The sequence below is a fragment of the Colletotrichum phormii genome, assembly GCF_030913505.1.
Source record: "Colletotrichum phormii strain CBS 102054 chromosome Unknown BDP81scaffold_11, whole genome shotgun sequence".
In the NCBI taxonomy this organism is placed as follows: domain Eukaryota; kingdom Fungi; phylum Ascomycota; class Sordariomycetes; order Glomerellales; family Glomerellaceae; genus Colletotrichum; species Colletotrichum phormii.
Window position 1 is genome coordinate 941261 of NW_026851453.1, and position 19589 is coordinate 960849.

The 19589-nt window shown below is 55.1% G+C and overlaps 5 protein-coding genes across 5 annotated transcripts; 2 read left to right on the forward strand and 3 right to left on the reverse strand.

Moving 5' to 3' along the window:
* Positions 1-547: 547 nt before the first annotated feature.
* On the forward strand, positions 548-5887 carry BDP81DRAFT_394834 (Rap1-interacting factor 1 N terminal-domain-containing protein; the record flags this gene model as incomplete). The annotated part of the gene is made up of 2 exons (XM_060588008.1): positions 548-3604; positions 3653-5887. The coding sequence occupies 2 exons, from the start codon at positions 548-550 to the stop codon at positions 5885-5887; spliced, it is 5292 nt and encodes a 1763-aa protein (XP_060444812.1).
* An 829-nt stretch (positions 5888-6716) lies between these two features.
* On the reverse strand, positions 6717-7764 carry BDP81DRAFT_321088 (aldose 1-epimerase; the record flags this gene model as incomplete). The annotated part of the gene is made up of 2 exons (XM_060584582.1): positions 6717-7100; positions 7186-7764. 2 exons carry the CDS (start codon positions 7762-7764, stop codon positions 6717-6719), a joined length of 963 nt encoding a protein of 320 aa, XP_060444813.1.
* Positions 7765-9473: 1709 nt separating this feature from the next.
* Positions 9474-12930, reverse strand: BDP81DRAFT_375565 (capsular associated protein). The gene is made up of 5 exons (XM_060586722.1): positions 12721-12930; positions 12605-12660; positions 12406-12510; positions 12190-12344; positions 9474-12130 (listed from the first exon to the last, which is right to left on the reverse strand). Exons 1-5 carry the CDS (start codon positions 12756-12758, stop codon positions 9584-9586), a joined length of 2901 nt encoding a protein of 966 aa, XP_060444814.1. The 5' UTR covers positions 12759-12930; the 3' UTR covers positions 9474-9583.
* Positions 12931-13321: 391 nt separating this feature from the next.
* Positions 13322-14756, forward strand: BDP81DRAFT_450132 (DHHC zinc finger domain-containing protein; the record flags this gene model as incomplete). The annotated part of the gene is made up of 2 exons (XM_060592488.1): positions 13322-13682; positions 13771-14756. The coding sequence occupies 2 exons, from the start codon at positions 13322-13324 to the stop codon at positions 14754-14756; spliced, it is 1347 nt and encodes a 448-aa protein (XP_060444815.1).
* A 214-nt stretch (positions 14757-14970) lies between these two features.
* BDP81DRAFT_34946 (P-loop containing nucleoside triphosphate hydrolase protein) lies at positions 14971-19276 on the reverse strand. Its single transcript, XM_060586178.1, has 3 exons — positions 19041-19276; positions 15597-18915; positions 14971-15540 (listed from the first exon to the last, which is right to left on the reverse strand). Exons 1-3 carry the CDS (start codon positions 19041-19043, stop codon positions 15185-15187), a joined length of 3678 nt encoding a protein of 1225 aa, XP_060444816.1. The 5' UTR covers positions 19044-19276; the 3' UTR covers positions 14971-15184.
* Positions 19277-19589: the final 313 nt, after the last annotated feature.

Sequence of the window (19589 nt, forward strand, 5' to 3'; positions counted from 1 at the left end):
TGCCCACTTTGTGACGGTCGGCGGCCCAACCCCCGGGCAACCAGGCGGCGCAACGACTGGGGTACACGATACGCACGGACCACCTGTTTAAGTGGTTTTCGCGCTCAACTCGCGTTTTTACGTGGAATCGTGGACGTGTTTAAGTATCGTCAAGCGCTAGCCAATTAACCAACCCGCTCCACCCTTATATCGAGAAGAGAAGATCGTGCTGCGAAAAGTCGTGTACTTGCGCGAACTTTGGTACAGGTACGGATGCCTGACCAGACAACCCCGACCCCGTGTCATAATCCGTACACGGCTTCGCTCCTTCGACTGTCTCCATACCTCACTCTCGTTTCCGCCGGAAAGCCCACCTCTTCCCGTCGCTCTCTTCCATTTGCATAGTGAGCCAGATTTGTACATTGCCTTTGCTTTTACGGATACGCATCGCCATTTCCTTCATTACCCCCTGGCCGGAGTTCGACGCACTTATGCGCCAGTCGACATAGAGCAGAGCTTGCCGGAGTCTGGTCTTCCCTTCCCACTCGACGGGAACCTCTCCGCAACCATGGCATCTGTCGAAGTTGTCTCGAGCCGACTAGAGTCGTTACCGCCTCGCCCACCGACACCACCTCGCGAGACCAGCCTAGCTGCCGATGCCACCACCTCGAAGCATCTCCTCGTCCTCCCTCCCTCCTCAGACCCTCGATCAAGTCTCCAGACTCCGCCGAGTGTATACTCACCACTTTCCGGAGCTGACTCCACGAACCCGAGCGGACGAAGAGCAAGGAAACGTGTGGGCTTCTCTGCTAAGGCACAATACAACGAAGCCCCCAACTACCCAGGCGTAGCTGTCGCCAAACCCCGATCATCACCCTTGTCGGCGCCGTCGTCGACTCAGCCCAAACCTGTCAAGGGCATCCTGAAACAAACCTCTTCACCGAGTCCTCTGAGCTCAAGCGTCAAGCCAGACAGCTTGACGACATCGGCAAACATATCAGACATGTTGGAGTCAACGGTGAAGCAGCTCGCCGGAGCAGACAGGGACTCGAAGCGAGATGCCTACACAACACTGGTCATGACGCTGAAGACGTCCAACAGCCTCCCGGATCGAATCGCCTTGCAGTCTAAGATGGGACTCTTCGTGCAGTTCATCCAGCGAGACATCACCTCCAAGAATGTCACCAGCGGAGGGCCAGATGCGCCCCTTGTCAACAACGCTCTTTCTCTCCTCGCTACTTTTTTGCATTTCCCCGCCATTGCCTCGACGATACCCAGCGATTTCGGCATTTTCTTTATAGATCACTGCATCCGATCCTTTGAGGATTCTGCAACACCCAAAGATGTTGCTCGGCATCTAATGCAAGCCGTCGCTACGCAAGACTTCTCCCCAAAGGTCTTAACTTCGGATCGTGTCCGCCGTTTGATGAACGCCCTCCACAACATCGAAGACAACCTCAAGGGAAAGAGCATCGTAATGTCTCGAATTCTCATTTACAAACGTCTAGTCCAACAGTCACGCCAGTTGATGGTGCTTCACTCCGATTGGCTGAATGACCTTTTCACCGACATGTTGAGCAGGGTCAAGGAACTGCGATCTGCTGCGATATCTCTTGGTCTCGAAGCGGTCTACATATTTGGGAAGGAAAAGTCGTTGTCTCGGAAGGTGATGGAACTTTTCGATACATCCATTGAAGAGATGAAGTTCGCAGAGTATTACCACCAACAACTGCGGACCATGGCGAAAGATAAGGACGACAGACAACTTACTGCTTCAGTTCCCAAGATCTGGAGCGTCATAATCGGCTTACTACGCTGCCCTCTCGATAAATGGCAATTTTTCAACCAGTGGCTACAGCTCATTCAGATGGGGTTCAATAACAGCGATCACCCTCAAACCAAGCAGGAGGCCAACTTTGCATGGAATCGCTTCGTCTGGTCTATGCATACCGAAGGCCAATCTTTCGTCAAGCTTCTCCCCATACTTTACCAGCCACTAGGTAGCCAGTTGAAGTCGAAGTACACGAACAAACACACACGAGAGGTCGTTTTCGGCAGTGTCTGCAACCTCCTTTACTACACCTTCAAGCCGGGTACGAACGTTGCTCTTCTCGACACCTACTGGGACATTGGCGTCAAGCCCTTAACAGAGCCACCAAAAGCGCAAGCAAGGAACCCCGACGCCGTTGATGAGCATATGCGACAGATAACACTCATCCTCACTGGTCTTTTCGATTCGACAACACCTCGCATTTGGAGGGAAGAGCGCATTAGAGAGACGACTCTTGCCCGGCCCAACGAGCTTCCAGCTATCGATCCCAAGTGGCTTCGACGCAATTCCGCTCGTGTATTCCAGACCTTGGAGCCTATCATGGATAGACACTTTCTTGAGCTCTCGGACAAGAACAGTCAAATCCATCGCTTATGGCGCACTTTGGTTGGGGCTATTGTCTCGGCCGCCTCCAAGGAGATCAAGGTTTCCGTCGACACTGCGGGCTTCATCTCCCAAGTATGCGGCCTTTTGCTGAAGCACTGGGAGAATGGCTTGGCGGAGATTGAAGATCCGACTCCTGAGATGGCGAGTAAGTTCCTGGACAGCGCTCGTGAGCTCATCATAGTCGCTGTAGAGGCCCTGGGTCTTCGGCCTTTTACCGAGAAGATGATCTCTCTTGGTCGTCTTCATACCTTCACACCTGTGTCAACGCCGTCTCACAAGCCCGCAAAGAACGATGGTGACGCTCGGACTCCGCTGCAACATCTGATGGGCTTGGTCTCTCGGCTTCCCCCGGGTATCCCCGATGGAGAGGAGTACGTCGAGTTCTTCAAGACGCTCTTTGCACCTTTCTTGGCTCAGAAGCCAGCAAACTCTCAGTTCGAGCTGGCACAGGAGATGCTGTCGGTCACTCCGATTTGGTCGCCGCCGGTCAATCGACTTCCCTACGCACCATGGGTCTTCGCTGCGGAGTGTCTATCAGCAACCTTCAGCTCATCCCAAAACAGCGCGCAAACAACTAGCTCAACAGGCGAGCCCTCACTCGGTCACGAGTGCCGCACCGTGGTGCGTTTTCTGGAGCGAGGTTGGAAGGAGACTCCTAATCTACCCTGGAAGCCCTGGTGCTCGCTCTTCATGCAGCTGTCGGCCCGTTCTAGCCAGGAGACTGGTGAAGCTGGCCGGGCTTTGGGCACTATCGAGCCGCTTGCCAAGGTTATCCGGGAGTCCATCCCTGCCGATCATACCTCTCCTTTATTCGCGAAGACACTTCTAGCAACAACTGAGCTTCTCCATGTTGCCAGCCATCCATTAGACAGGCAGGCACTGGAAGCAGCCCGACGCCGATTGTGGGGTACAGCAGTCGCGGGACCGAGATCGTCCTCTTTCGATCCGTTCGACAACTTTTATAAACTCGTCAATGAGCTGATGGAACGACTCTACGAGGCCGGCGAGCTTGGAGACTTGGACGAACATGCTACATCTCTTCTTAAGGAATGTGGCTCATTCCTTGCACGCTGTAACCCGGAGCTCGTTTGCAGAACCGTGTCCAACTTGGAGAGTGGGCTTGCCATGTGGATCCGGGACTCGCAGGGTATTCTGAAGGCTCGCCGAAGCCCTGCTACGTCTGAAGCTGTGAGTCTTCATACTGAAAGGAGAATTTACTTTACTGACAAAGAGCAGGTTAAGCAACTCTGGGAGACTGTTTCAAAGATCATTTTGCCCAGCGGCAAGGCAGAAGAGGTCCAGCTCGACAATTTCGAGGAACTTGTCTGCGCTGCCTTTGAGAGCAAACACCGCCATATTGTCAACTCAGTCGCAGAGGCGTGGAATCGGATTTACGAGAATGCGGAACAAATCCAGTACCCTGAACATCTCAAGGCCGTCTTGCTAGCCGTTCAACCGGTAGTAGACATCGTTCTCCCAGGCTTGGAGATTGCCAGTGTGGCGTCTACAGACCAGAATCGCTCGTTCGTCGAATCACAGGACGACATTGAGATGCTCACGGTATCCTCCACACGTTCATCTCGTAACATACCTCAGCGACCGGCTACATCCAACCAATCATCGCCTCTCAGCTCTGTCAAGCTGTCGCTTTCTGCGAAGAAGCAACTGGACGACACTACCCCTAAGAAGGGCCGTGGTAGGCCCCGGCGTAGTGCAGCAGCCAAGGCGCGATTGAGACATGACGATTCTCAGATTCAATTCGCGCCTATTGAGAAGTCTCCTTTGAATCCAGCAGTCAACGCCGAGTCTCAAGTCCTCACCGAACGCCAGAAAGAGATCAGGGAGAGGCAAAAGGATACCGCAGCCCTTTACCCAGAGTTGCGGTCTAGCCCTCAACAGCAACAACCACAGGTTGCTGATGATAAGTCGGCCGCTTCTAACAAGGCCATCGAGACCCCCAAGGATGTGACACCTAAGCGCAACGCTAGGTACGAGGAGTTTGTCAGCTCGACCCCGACGCCTCGTCGAGGCCAGACATTGGCCATGGCAGACAATGACCAGGAGATGACGGATCCTCCCTCTTCACCCTTAGAGCCCCGACCCTTCCCTCTGCTGCCTCAGATCAAATCCCGATCCAGCAGCCGCAGTGAGCTAGAGAACTGGCAATTTAGCTCATCGCCAGTATCTGGCTCTCCATCTCCCGATGCTGTCGTCATGACTGATGAGCCTACTGAGCTCAACTTGGCCGACAGCGCAACCTCACAGCGTGTCTCTCAAACAGGCAGCCCGGACCTGTCAGCAGTAGATGACTCGTTCCAGATGGCCACCTCAAGTGCCGTGGAGGAGCCGGAGCTGCCACCTCCTGCTTTCGAGACCGCAAAGGAGATACTGCAATCCGAGCAGTCTCAGCAGGAACTCGCGGAATCATTCGCGGAAACTGTTCCTGACCCCGCGCCATCAACTCCCAAGAATAACCGAGTGACTGGCGTAGAAGAACCCAGATCTGGTCAGGAAGTCTTTGTCGACGCGCCCTCAAGCCCGCCACCCACAGTACTTACCAGGTCCGCCTCGCGCGCTGCTGCCATCAAGGATCGCTCCTTTGAAATCAGTGACGGAGACGAAAACAGCATGTTGAGACTTGTTGTCGAGCTCGACCGTAGGCGGTGCGAACTCCCGATCAATGATTACCCTGCCATTTCCCCTCCAAAATCTAATAAGGATCCCAGAAGCGCCAAAAAAGAAAAGCCCGCCGTGCTTGACTGTATCACAGTCCGAGGTGAAGATGACGAAGAGGAGGAGGACGAAGAAGAGGAAGAAGACGAGCCGGCGGAGCTTGCCCTCTCACAGGTCGAGACAAGAGCCCGCAAGAGCAAGTCCAATTCGCCCGGAAGACCCTCAACTCCTGTAACTCGGTCGGCCGCTTCATCCCCGGACAAGTCAGCCAGGAAGCGGAAGAGGGGCGGTGCTCCCAACCACGATACTCGCCATAAGAAGAGGAAGTCTACCGACGCCTCCGAGATTGTCGAGTCGTCTCAGATCACCATGTCCCCGGTGCTTGGGGAGGAAACCCCCCGCCGTCGTCGCAGCCAACGCATCAACGCCAACGATAGCCCTTCGAAACACTCCGTGGACCTGGATGCCGAAGTCAACTCCCAACTGGTTAATGAACAGGAGGAGGCGGATTTCCGAGCAAGTCAATCATTTGAGGAGCCGGAGCCGGAGCAGACGACGACGACAAACGAGACGGCAGAAGACTCTATGGACGTCGATGTCGCTGATGTCACTGCCATCATCGCCGAAGCTCCTGTCGAAGAAACCACCAAGGATGTGAACATGATTGACAACCTGAGCGACGTCCTCGCCAGTCTTCGCTCCGCAGCGTTGTCACGGGAGGAGGTGTACAAGATGGAAGACATGCTCATGGACATCAAGAGAGAGCTCTTCGCCGCCGAGGCTCGTGGTCGGGCTTGATCAGAGTTGTGTACTACTATCAACACCGACGCGGAACACCAACATCCGAAAACACCCCACGACTTTTGTCATAATTCCCTTTTGTTTCTTGTTTACTGGCCTCGCGAGGACATTGTCAATACTCCTCCGCCACGCCACACATACATATACATTCACGACGACGATGGGTGTCTGCAACACCCGCCATGCATTATCGGCGCAGATCTTTGTTTTATGAGTTGAGGACGAAGAAGAAGCAGAGGAAGGAACGAAAAAAACATAATTTGGTTTTTTTGTTAACTTGTTCTTGTATGGAAACTGGGTATTGGGGGATTCATGGCATGACACTGGATTGAAAGTTGGAGAGGGGCATGGAATGAGGAGAGAGGGAGAGAGAGGACACACCATCCTCGACTTATCATGTATTAGATTGTTGCAAACGTATCTGGAGGTTCATCGCCGCCCAGGATAATGAAGAAAACAAGCAAAAGAAATAATGATGAACCATTATACCATATCATTCACTTTACGTGTCCGTCCACTTTGAGATTATGTGTGCCGTATCAATCGTGATGTATTCAAAAGGGGTAGTTTCCGGGCCTGCTTTCCCTTGCGCGCGCCTGCTTGTTTGTTCATGATAACTTTCGGCCTTACTCTCCATCTCCACGGTTGGCCGTCTAAATATTCCTCTAGCTGACTTTGATATTTCTTCCTTGGGTAAGTTTGTCCCGAGATTTTTCAGTTATTGTTTTCCCCCTCTTTCTGATTTTCTTTCACACCTCACTAAGTCAACATGACTTGAACCCTCTTTCTCACAGCTATATATATCTCTATATATATATCCCTGGCCTCAGGCCGAGTTCGCCGTAATGACCTGAGCACCCTCAAACGCATCACCGGGCTCGAGCTTCTGCCACTCCTTGACGGCGCCGGGCTCCACGCACAGCATGTTCTTGTAGCCGTCCTTGGGAGCAAAGTCGGCGATGCCCTGCGCCTTTTCGACCCAGGGGTTCCAGACGACGACGTTGTCGAGGTTGTCGCGGACGACGGAGAATATGGGCTTGCCGCCCTCGAGGACGGTGACGGGGGCCTTGGGACCGCTTGTCGGGGTGTAGATGCGGTCCGTCTCTTGGGTGATGCTGATCTCGCCGGACTGGGTCTTTGAGGCGCCGTTGTCGACCTTGTCGGTGTAGGCGGCGCCGTCGAGGCCTTGCACGGAGATCTTTGTGATGTCCTGTTATATTGACAGTGTGTTAGCTTATGGACTTGGAGTATACAAGTTTGATGTAGGGGGGGGGGTAGAGGGAGTCGGGACATACGTTGACGCGCAGGTAGGTGTGCATCAGGACCTGGCAATCAAAGGCCTCCTCGCCCTCGTTTGTGATAACCAACGACGTCGACAGCGTCTCGCGGTCAAGCGACACGCTGTAGATGGCGCCAAACTTGTACCCCCACTTAGCCTGGGTCTCGGCGTCGAGGTTGGACGAGGACAGGCCAAAGTCGAGCTTAACAGAGGACTCGGAGCCGGCGGACCCTTCGCTGGTGGACTTGCCGAGGAACTCCCAGCGCGAGCTGCGTGCGAAGCCGTGCTGGCTCAGCTTGGCGGTGGGCGGGTGGGCGTCGGAGGGCGGGCCGAAGACGGGGAAGACGAGGGGGATGCCGCCGCGGACGGGCTTGGAGCCGTCAAAGACGGTGGACTCGGAGAGCCAGAGGCGGTCTTGGCCGACGGCGGATTTCCACGAGAGGACGGTGGCGCCGTGGAGGAGGACCTCGACGGACTCGCCGGTGGGGAGGGTGGCGGCGACGCGCGAGTTGTTGTGGGTGATGTCGACGGTGGCCTGGGGCGGGAGGCCGGGCGTAGTGGCCAGGGCGGTGGGCTTGTTGGGCCGGTCGACCATGTTTGCTGCTGTTTCGCGAAGGATGTAGAGGTTAAGGTAGGTTGGGTGGTTGTAGATGTAGAGAGACGGAGAGCGTTGCTTGTGTGTGGGACAATGCTTTTCTGAGGTATGTTCGCGCGGGGTAGGATTCGAGGTCGTTTGTTGAGTGAAGAGTATAAGAGATGCGGGGGGGGGGGGGGGGGCTACTCTTGAGTGACGGGATTGGTGTGAGAGTTGTGAATACGCAAAAGGTTCTACGCGAGATGGAAGAGGAGAGGTTGTAATCGGGAGGAAACAGTTCGGGCGTTGGTGGAAGTTGGGTGCAATGCAACAAGCAACAATCGGATACAATGGCAACGGGTGGATGCCGGCCGCCAGAGGTAGCAAAGCAAGTGACAAGGTCCTAGCAGATTCAAAAAAAAAAAAAAAGTCGTGTGTAACAAACGTCAACGGGGGGTCTGTGTCTGGTAGGTAATGTTAGTCAGGCACGGAAAAGTACCTTAAGATGCTTCCATAGGTCAGTCACCTACCTAGCACTATTAGGTCGTGGAGGGGAGAGGGGAGGTCGGTCAGCTTGCTGCGTTGGGATGTCTGCGTTGTCTGCGTCTGAGGGGGGAACCTGAGAGAGAGGGGAGGGGGGCACCCGGAGCTGGGTGAGGGGGAGGGGGAGGGGCAGCCCTGTCTAGCGTGTTGAAGGCGTGGAAAGGGTGCCCCGCCTGGGAGTAAGGCAATGGTTGCCCGTTCCGTCACGTCTTCCCCACTTGTCATCGTCACACACGGGCAGGAGGCAAGGGCCAGTATCCGTACCTTACGAATAGGAGCTCTTACAGTCTGTACGGAGTACCTACTGCTTTTGCGAGCACGAATGATGAAGTGCTGTTGTGAAGGAGAAGCTGCGACCAATCGCAAAAGGGTGATCTTCCCAAGCTGCGGCACCTCTGGAGCTCCTTTTTGTTTGTGAATCCGAGAAAGGGGTTAATTTTGCCCCCTTTCTTCTCTTTCATCTTCTCATACTTGAAGCTCTTGAAGCCTGGAGGTAGCGAGGCCACCACACCCCCATTTTTGTCCCGCCTGTCATTCTGAAACGAGCTTCATCCTCAACCAAGCTCCCCTCGACCCCCCCCTGTTTTGCCAAAGCCTCGGCAAACAACGACAAAACGAACATCTGTACACTTTTTGTATGAGTTATAGAGATCGTGATAGAAGCAGCCCACTCGGGTCGCAGCCGAATCTATGTCTCTTTGTGATCCTAGAAGCATGCAGTCATTGGTATCCGTGTACCAGTCCGTATTCCTACTTACTACTACTACCTATTGAAGGTCAAATACCCCATAATGCATATCAGTCATCCTGCTCAATCAAAGTAGATTTACTTTTTGAGAGAAAGTGTTCTTCTCGGCCGAAACACGTCAGGCGGCAGAGAAACTTGAACGAAGCAAAGAGTGGATGATCGGAGCTCCCGTTTGGTTTCTGTGGAGATTTGAGTAGGAGGGAAAGTATCAAGGGTTCTCGAATCCCAACCAAGGGCCCCCGATGAATTGGGTTTCTAAGCTTCGGGTGCATATTACTTGCTGGCCGACTAGCCGACATTGTTACCTGGTTAGGTCATCGTGGATAAATACGAGCTACCTTGTTCTTTAGCAATGGCCAAGGCGAACCATACCTTCGTCATCCATGATCCACGGCTTAGACCACCAGATGTTGCACACGATTCAAGGCCAGCCATCGAACGGATGAACACATGAACAGTGAGTGTAATATTCGTGTGAATAACCCTTTACCCATATCTATCAACGAAACACAAACTCCCAACAACGGGGATAATGATACAACAACCAATTCATGACTTTTGCACCTTGAACCCAATACTATCCCGATCGTCCCTCACAACCCGTCCCCATTCCAGCAGCAACCGAAACAGGTAAATCTCCATATCCTCCCTCCGCAGCGCCTTGTCCACCCACCGCGCCCCCTGCGTCGCGATCCACTCGGCGTCCTCCCACCGCGCCTCAAAGTCCACCTCCCGCCCGTTGATCTTGCCGCGGCCCTTGAGGCCGACAAAGTACGCCACCGTGCTATGCAGCGCGTGGAACCGCGTGTCCACGGGCACAAAGTGCAGCCACGGGATCAGCCGCTCCGAGTACCACTCCCCGAAAACCGAAGACATGAACGGCACGCTGCCCGGCGACCGGATGGTCCGGAGCATCTGCGGCGGCGGCGTCGTGTCCTCGTCCAGTAGCATAACGTAGCGGTGGTCAAGGGGGTCTTCCTCCCCGGAGGTGGGCGGCTTGAGTCCCAGCTCCGCCTTGGCCGCCGCGCAGCCCGGCGTGCGGTGGTCGCACGCGTACTCTGCTATGCCGATATCGAACGGGAGGATGGCGTTGGCCTCCCGGGCGCGTACAATCTCGTACGCGTACCAGCTACCCTTGGACGGCGCGCCGAGCATCATCGTGACGTCGTCCGCGGCCGTCGCGTTGTTGACGAGGTGGACGAGCCGGTGCTTGTGGTTCCCGCGCAGCGCCTCGTCGCTGATGGGGTTCTCGCCAATCGTGCCTCGCCAGTACACGCTATCCTTGCGCTGCCGAAAGTCCTTTTTGTGTTCCGGCTCTTCGTCCGCGAGCGGCATCAGCGGTAGGAGGATGTCGTTGAAGCCGTCGGCTTTGAATCGGCCAAAGATGGGCAGCAGCTCCTGTAACGGCTTGATTGGGGGCGCCGATGTGTGGAAGCCGTGGAGGCGGGTAAGGTCTTGCTGGTCGCAGAGGCTCTTGGATTGCGGATAGTTCCACATGAATTGCTCGTCTTCGTGCCACTTTACGCAGGAGGTGCAGAAGTCGCGGACGTTCCAATGGAGCCCTGACCTTCCTGGGCTGTTGGTCGGGCACACGGAGGCTTCCATGTCCCGCCACGCTTTGGTCGATTCGTACATCGCCTGCCTGGACTGGGGAATCGCCGGAGAGCCTCCCACGGCCTTCAACTCTGCATTTCTCTCAACGTTGCCATCGGGCAATGAAGTCTCACTAGTACCTTCGGTCGAAGCATTTTCCAGCGAACGCGACGATAGAAGTTTGAACTTCTGCTTCATTCCCGTAACGGTGTACCTGTGGAGCTCAGACCACGGTGTTAGGACCCGAGGCTGGTTGCCTAGGTTGATGGGCAGCTTCATGTCGGATAGATGCTCGACAAAGCCTCCGATCATGGTGACGAGTTCATCCAGGACCTTCTTATTTGCGTCATCACCCTCGTAGTTGTGGGCGACCTGTTTGTTCTCAATCGTAACCATCGCGATATGGGGCTCTTTATGTACCTTCTCATTGCAGGCTTGCCGGATCGCCTCCGGCTTGATGCCCCAGAACGGAAGTACGTCGCTCTCCATCTGCTCAAAGTGGTCGATGATGACAGACTTTCGAGCTTTTGCAAATTCGTACCACTTGTCAAAGTTGGGAGGCGGGTCCCTCCCGTAGTGACGCTCATGGTATACGTCAACAGCGATGTTCAGGTTGTCGCTAGTCATGGCATGCCGCATCCATCGATCGGATTCCACTCTGACATCGTAGATGAGTCTATTGAGTGGGTGCTGCTTGACTGTGGCCGACTTCAGAAGCCCGTAGATAGTCATGCCGACAAACATGGAGACCATGAGCACGAGGAACAATGCTCTGGGGATGAAGAGGAGCGAGCGGACATTGGTGCTGTACAGGAACATGCTGTAGCCGAGGACCAGGAGGTACAGAGGCCCGATGGCGCTCACCCTGGATTCCATTTGCCATTTACCAATATGCAATATGTTTTGGGTGGTGGCCGTGATGCCGCAGATGAAGGTGATGATGCTAGTCGGAGTAACGGGATTCGTCTCATAGACAAGGATACTCAGTGAGGTGACGAGAACCGCAAAAGCGAAGCTGTCGATGAAGATGTCAAAGATGTACAGAGAGTCGATCCCGCTGAAAGAAGTCGGATATCCCTCACTAGCGGAAACGAGGGGTGAGATGAGGATCTGGAAGACTTTGATAAAGACCCCCGAGAGAGCTAGAATGGCGCCCAAGGTCCTCAGGCGGAGCTTCGTCGTTTTGGTCCAAGCCAGGATGCGCCAGAACAGAGAGACGATGACCGCGTCCAAGAACAGGCCCAGCAATTGGAAAGCAAGAGTGGTCATCCGGCTGTCCGACAGAGCGGAACAAAAGAAGGTTGACCTGGGATCCTGCGAGATGGCTACAAAAGTACCGTAGCTGAAGAGGCAGGCACTTCCAAGCGCCAGCGTTCGGGAGCCGTTGGCCCATACTGCAATGTCGTCGCTGATACTTGCCCAAGGGTCTTCCTCAGGAGGTGGTGGTCGGGCTCTTTGGTAGTAGAGAACATGGTAGAGGACCAGGTAGATACATAAAAACGACTGTTGGGACGTGTCAGTCTCGTCGTTCATCTGGTGATGGGGGCATGTTCGCAACTCACCTGCACTCCCGGCACAGAGCACTGCAACTGGGCAGTCACACGATGAAAGACCTCGAGGCGGAGAAAGATGCAAAAGATGAGCAACGGAGCAAAGTACCGCCGCGGTCTGGCGGGAACCGTCTGCTCAAAGGTGCTCTTGGAGCCCGCGCGCTCGTCTGAAAAGTGATGTTAGCACTGGCTGTGGGAGGATTTCCTTAGGCATCCGACCAAACATACCGAATCTTCCGTCCGCGCCGGGAAGCCATGCGGCGAGATAGCTCGCCAGCCATGTCAGGCCTCCCGAAAGCAGGAGTATGAGAACGGAGGAGAGACGTGGATACTCTGGAACATCATTGCGTCAGCGAAGAAGGCTTCTTCCCGTTTCCCACGTGGTGAACCGGGGAAACAAAAAAAGTCTTGGCAAACCGGCCCGTACCGATTAGAGAGTGACCCTCAAAGTTGGAAGAGATCCAGAGAAAAGAACCGACAGCACTGCGAACGAGTCAGAATTGAGATTAAGCAGTCTTGGGAAGAAATTGGGCGCATTCTTACCACACCGCCGTCAGATGTATCTGCGCATCGCGTGCCATCGAGGGAGACTTTCACCAGCCCAAAGTCTGGGTGGTTGTTCGACTTCACAACGCAGCCACAAATGAAATCATGCGGTCAATGAGAGCCACACGAGTTGTTTCCAATTCAACAGACCATTGAAATTTTAGTACATTTCTCGCAGTCGTAGGATAAATTGATGGACATGGAACGTGTACCAGCAGGCAGTCGTCGTCCTTCCTTCACAGGGGGTTGCCAAGTTGTCGAATCCTTACATAATCCAATTAAACATTCCCCCCTTAACAAGGCAAAAGACGCGTCCTTCCTGGCCCCGTCACCCCTAGCACCGCCCCCCTTGAACCGCGTCAAGCTCCCATCCCCTCCACTCCAATCCCGACTGCTCCGCCGCCGACCCAGCTTTCCTCCGTCCGTCCCGGCACCGACGTGCGCTGACATCCCACACCACCACCATCCTCCGCCGAATCTCGAATTCCGCAACGTCTGCTGCTGCACAACCCATCCAGCCAGACCTCGAACAATACCCCCCCCCCCCCCCCCCCCCCCTAAGTTCTGGAAAACAACAACCCCCCCAAATGGCGCAACAATGGCCAACATCAACGATACCCCCCTCATCAAACGCCTCGCCGTCCCCGGCGCCACCGCGCTAATGGGCTTCCTCTCCGTCTCCTCCCAGATCCTCTTCTACGTCGCCGACGACTCCCTCGCCCCCGGCCGCCTCACCCGCTCCGAAAACTACACCTACAACGCCCTCCTCTTCTGCCTCTGGTACACCTACTACAAGGCCTGCACCGTCGACCCAGGCCGCTACCCCTTTCCCGAAGCTACCGTCATCGAGGTCCCCGAGCCAGACGAGTACGGCCTCGTTCGGCGCTGGTGCAAAAAGTGCGCCGCGCCCAAACCGCCTCGCGCGCATCACTGCCGACACTGCGCGCGTTGCGTCCCTCGTACGTCCAACATCTCCCTGCCCTACTCCCCCCCCTTATCCTCACGCAAAAGCATCATGTAACTAACATCCAAACTCCCTCAAAACAGGCATGGACCACCACTGCCCCTGGACAGGCAACTGCGTCTCCCTCACAACCTTCCCACACTTCCTCCGCTTCCTCGCCTGGACAAATTTCTCCCTCTGGTACCTCGCCCACCTCCTCTACGCCCGCTTCGCCGCCATCTGGGACAACCGCCTCCTGCCATCCTACCTCGGCCCTTCCCTCCCCATCCTCGTCCTCCTGACCCTCGACATGCTCATCTGCTTCTTCAGCTCCCTCGCCCTCGGCATCCTCTTCTTCTCCACCGTCCGCGGCTGGGTCCTCAACGAGACCATGATCGAAGGCTGGGAAGTCGACCGCCACGCCGCCGTCTGCGACCGCAACCGCAAAGATGCCGGCGAGTTCTGGTCCATGATGGGACCTGATGGCAAGAAGCTGAGGCTGGAAAAGGTGGAGTTTCCGTATGATGTTGGTATCTATGCGAATTTGTCGCAGGCGATGGGGACCGGGAACCCGTTGCTGTGGTTATTCCCCTTTTCCGGGAACCCGCGCGTGAGTGAGGATGGAAGGGGTGTCGGCTGGGAGTGGCCCGAGAACGGGCTGAATCGCAAGGAAGGCATGTGGCCGCCGCCAGACCCGGATAAAGTGCGACGGTCCGCGCAGGGAGGTTGGCCTTTGGTTCGGGATGCTGAGAGCATGGTGGTGCCGAGATACGGGACCAAGGAGGAAGAACTCGAGGCCTTTAGGACGCGGCAGGATGCGGATCGGCGGCGGTGGCAGAGTAACCGGTCACGAATGATGGAAGAGCTGGAGGAGGTGGACGGCGTAGAGGGCTACGATATGATAGATAGTGACTCTGAAGATGGTTCTGAGGAGGGCGCGGATGGAGAACCCGGTTGGACGAACGCGGATGGCGAGCGGTTACAGGATTTTGGCGTAGACGAGGATGAGGATATGACTGACGATGAGGATGTACCTCTAGCAGAGCTATTACGTCGCAGAAAAGTCCTCCAAAAAGACGGAGAGGAGTAAGCATCACTAAGCATAGATAAGACAAAAAGTAAACAGAAAATTTCTCTTTTTGGGGGCTTATTGCCCACGGTTCTATACTACCTTCAATCGCCCTAAAACCAACAAAGAAGGGGGCATCCAAAGACGGCTTCAGCGCAGGCCATGAATCCCCTTGACTCCCGAATCTACCAAACAGAAAAATTGTGCACACAAGACAGGATCAAATCCGCCTTTCCATCCGGGGTTGCCCTGATCCTGTATGCTGAAAGAACTTCAAAAACAGCTTTGTTTGATCGTGAACCGCTTGCCACTCTAGAAAGCATTCCGCCATCCTTCCTCCACACCATCAGTCCAAAGAGCAATCGTGTCGTGCAATCATGAAGCATCATTCCAAGGGTCTAGATCTATCGACCCAACCTCATCCCTGACCCTTCCACACGAAAATTCGATTACCAATCGTCATCATCGTCCTTCTTCTGCATCGCGTTCTTGCGAGCGAGCAGAGCATCCGCCAAGCTGTTGCCCAAGCTGGGAGTCGGGGTGTTGCTGCGGCTGTTGTCGGAGCCGCTAGCTCCGTTCAGGCTCAAGCCCGAGTCGCGCGGCTGAGCGACAGCAGGCTTGCGTCCAGCGGCAGGTCGCTTCATGGGCGGCTGAGGAGGAGTCGGCTTGCCTCGGGCGGCCGCTCCATTGGCCGAAGGAGGAGGAGGGGGCGGGCGGGGGGCCACGACGGGTGCAGGAGCCTGCTCCTCGACGTAGGCGGCAGGAACCCAGGCTTGAGCGCCGCCGTTCTTCGCGAGCCACCAGCCTATCACCAGAATATTAGTTTCATTCTGAAGAGTTTCGAAATAGATGTCTACTTACCATTGTTCTCCTTCTGGACGACCTCGATCAAGTCACCGGCTCTAACCGTCAACTCGTTCTCCTTCTGACCGGCGAAGTCATACAGGACCTTGGCCATGATCTTGGCCTTGGCGGGGGGCGCAGCGGGAGGCGGCGGAGGAGGCATTCTGGTCGCTGCTGAGGTTGATGATTGTTGTCTTGTATGCGAAGGAATTGAAGCGGCGGCGGCTTGTGGTTGTTGACGTCCAAATGGTCCGGTCTTGGCTGAGCTGATGGCAGCAGGAGGTTGAGGAACTGATCTTGCAGAAGAAGCAGCAGGTCGAGGTTGAGGAGTTCGGTTGGTGTTTGTCATCCGAGAGGGTCTACCATTGGGGCCACCAGGCTTGATAAGCTTGCCACGGGTGATGGGTCGAGCGGCAACAGGCTTGCCCTTGGGCGTCGGCTTGGAGACAGACGATGGAGGCTCGCCGGGCTGAGTGTGGACACCTCCACTCTTGTAAAAGTCCACGGCCTGCTGGGAGTCTTTGAGGACCTTGACCGATTGCATCTTGCCGGGCTTCTTTGCGTACTCAATCACTTCGCCAATCTTGAGGTTAAAGCCACCGGGCATGACACGCTGCATCTGCGTGAACATTTCGGTCTTCAAGACGCAATTCAACAAAGGATCAGCCTCCTGAGGCGATCCCACACCCAGAGAGAACCAGTCATCACGAGCCGAGGAAGCTCCGATAAACTTGATGGCACCAAGGGGCATCGAGCGTTCAACAGAGATTTGAGGCTGGCCGTTGACAAGCATCTGAGCAACAACATAGAACTTGCTGCTGGTGACGACCAAAATACGGGGACTCGGCTTACTGGATCGGCCGAACTTGGCCTCCAAGATCTCTCCACGGCAAGAGAAGACAACCTTCTCGTTGTTGGAGATGCCGATGGCGTTTCTGATCTGCGAGCCAGGTCCCATTGAAGCGTTGATTCCCATATAATCACCCAAGAATCTTCGGGAGCCGAGCAGACTAAATCTCCTTCTCTCCTTGCGGTTCTGAAGAACCCTGTGGCCCTGGTCGCGCAATTGCAGGTACTCAGCTCCGGTTCTCTTCTTACGCCAGAAACGCTGGATGCGAGTAGCAGACTCGGCTCTGTAGGCCAGGTATGCGCGCCACATGCGCTGAATACGAGTGGCCATGTTGTGCCAGTACCGGTCTCGCATGTGCTCGAGCGCAAAGAGGGTCTCGGGTGACTTGATAAAGGCCTTTGTCGTTCCCATTTGCCATTCTTCCTTGGGAATACTAGTGTCCTTGAGAATCTGCTTGGCGGCATCCTGGTACGATCCCTGCCAGGTGTACTCGCCAGCGTATGAAGTCGCAGGAGAAAGCAGGAAGAAACGATCCACAAACTTCTCAAACGTCTGACGATAGGCAAATCCAGCGCGACGAATGCGAACGTTCTCCTGAAGACCAAGGTACTTGACTTGATGAAGGACGTTGGGAACGTTGTATTCGGTGGGCGACTTGTTCTCGTTGGGCTTGATGGTACGGATGTAAGAAGGCTGGCACTTCATGAGAGTCTCAACCAGCGCGTTCGCGGAGGCCCTAATACGGTCACCGGCGGAAGGAGGCTGCTTGCGATTGTCCTGGTCGACTTGGTTGGGGAAGATGGTGTGCACAAACCGGTTGCTGCTGCCAGAGAAGAGGTTGAGCAATCCCTTCAGGAGCAGATCCTTGTTCTTGTCCGTAATGCCGTCCACTGTGTAAGCCACATCACCGGCATAGTGCTTGATGATGAAGCTACCTTGACGAGGGGTCAAATGAGGGTTTGACATGCCGTTGATGCTCTGCATAAAGGTTCGGTCAGACGCAGCAGGGTCGGCGTGGGCTGTCTTGGTAGCATCCTTCATGGCTGAGAAGACACCAGGAGGGCGGATACCCTCGATGAGGTCACACACGATCTTGTTGTCGAAGTACTTAATAGGTGTCCACTGAATCTGTTCGCGTGCATACTCGTCCTGCTCGGCCTTCAGCGTCAACTGGATGAAGATCTGTTGCAGCTTCTCGTTGACGTAGTTGATGCAAAGCTGCTCGAAACTGTTCTTCTCGAAAATCTCGAAGCCGTAAATATCAAGAATACCGATGTTGGTGGTCGTGGCCTGCTTCGCTTTAAGAGACCTGTTGACACGCTCGACGATCCAGTCAAACAAGTTGCTGTAGATGGCCTTGGAAAGTGCGTCTCGTGTGGCGGCAGCCTGAGCCGGGTTCGTCGGTGACTCGATGACCTCGCCGTTTCGCGGGGTAAGAATGCGGATGGTAATAGCCTTGATGAGCTGCTCGGGCGTCACCTCCAACAGGTATGCCAGGAAGTCCACCACCGACTGGTCGCTAACAGCGGCGTATCCGTCCTGGCCTTCGTGGAACTGAATGTTGCCAGCCCACAGGATAGCAGACAGCATGCGGAAGATCTCATCTTGCTCGCCCTGGCTGAGACCAATAATTCTCATAGCCTCGAGCGTATCGTTGTACTCCGCCAAATCGTCGATTCCGTCGACCTCGAGGCACTTTGATCTACTAGTATAGACGTACGTCTCGGGTGTTTGGATGCCGAACTGCTGTCGGTAGTTCTGGGAAGCTCCCTTGGTGAACTGGTAGAAAATGTGGAAGTTTCGCTCGTTGGTAATCTGGCCGACGACTCTCGACTTCTCGAGAAGGTAGTTGGTGATGTCGGCACCGACGGGTTCGCCCTGCGCATTGAAGTGAATCTGCAGATACTTGCCGAAACGAGAAGAGTTGTTATTCCTCAAGGTCTTTGCGTTACCGAAAGACTCCAGTAGGGGGTTGGTTGCCAGCACCATGTCCTTGATCTGCTTGCTATCGCCCGACTCTCCTCCTGAAACGTTGGCGATGTACTGCATGATCCGCTTGGCGGCTTCCGTCTTGCCAGCACCTGACTCTCCGGAGATGATGACACACTGGTTATCTTGGTACGCCTTCATGTTGTAGTACGCAGATTCGGCAATAGCGAAGACGTGAGGGGGCATCTCGAGACGGTTCTTGCCCTTGTAGCTGTCGAGGACCTGGTCGGTGTAGATACCCAGGTCCCGGAAGGGGTTAACTGACACCAACACATGGCCAATGTAGGTATAGATCTCCTGGCCCTCGAATCGCTTCTTGAGATTATCGTTGATGGCTTCGTTGGACACCTTACTGAGCAACGTAAGATCCGAAACGCCGATCTCCTTCTTCTTCGTGACCTCGTATGTGGCCTTCTTGGGCTTGCCGCCGCCCGCCCCTCCGGACGGTCCGGCGGGGCCAGTCTTTGCGGATTTGTCCTTGGGACGTCGTGAGATACCCTACAATTATTGAAAGCGCAAACGGTCAGTCCTTATTCCCTTCTCGCGGTCGTTGGTTGGGGGATTTTGGAGTCGCTGCAGCCGAATCGGAGCGGTGCGCGCGCGCGGGGCATGAAGCGTCTCACCATGCTGGGCAGTTCTCAATGGAGGGAATGCCGGTATCTGTTGATGGTTTGCGCAAGCAAGCTTTGGCAAATTCGTGATTGCGCGCTGGTGATGAATGAGCGAGGGTTTGCTTCTCTCTGTGTTTTTTTTCCTTGCGTCCGGCTTGTTGCTGAGTGAGAGGCTGGAAAGAGCGCGCACCAAAGGTGACGTTGCGGTGCGGACGGAGGGATTACGCAGGTGCAGTGTGGCTGGTTCTTGCCCGAGATCCAAATCCAAACGTTGGCCGACTGTTCTGTTCCAGTGGTGCCTGACGACGAGTCTCCGTTCGTTCTAGAGGGGGGGCTTGGAAGAGCATAATCAGCCAATCGCAAGCGGCAAAACCACCCTGCACAGCCTCAGCCCGGAGAATCGGTGGCGCCAGGTTCCGCGTAATGCCCAACAGTGCTTTAGCGCCCTTTAAGCGAATCTCCACTCCTCATTCTCCTCCACTGCCATCCAGTGCATTCCCCCTGTCCATCCCGCAGAAGAGCGGGAGATTATCTTGGAACTTTCTGCCCAAAAAAAGACTA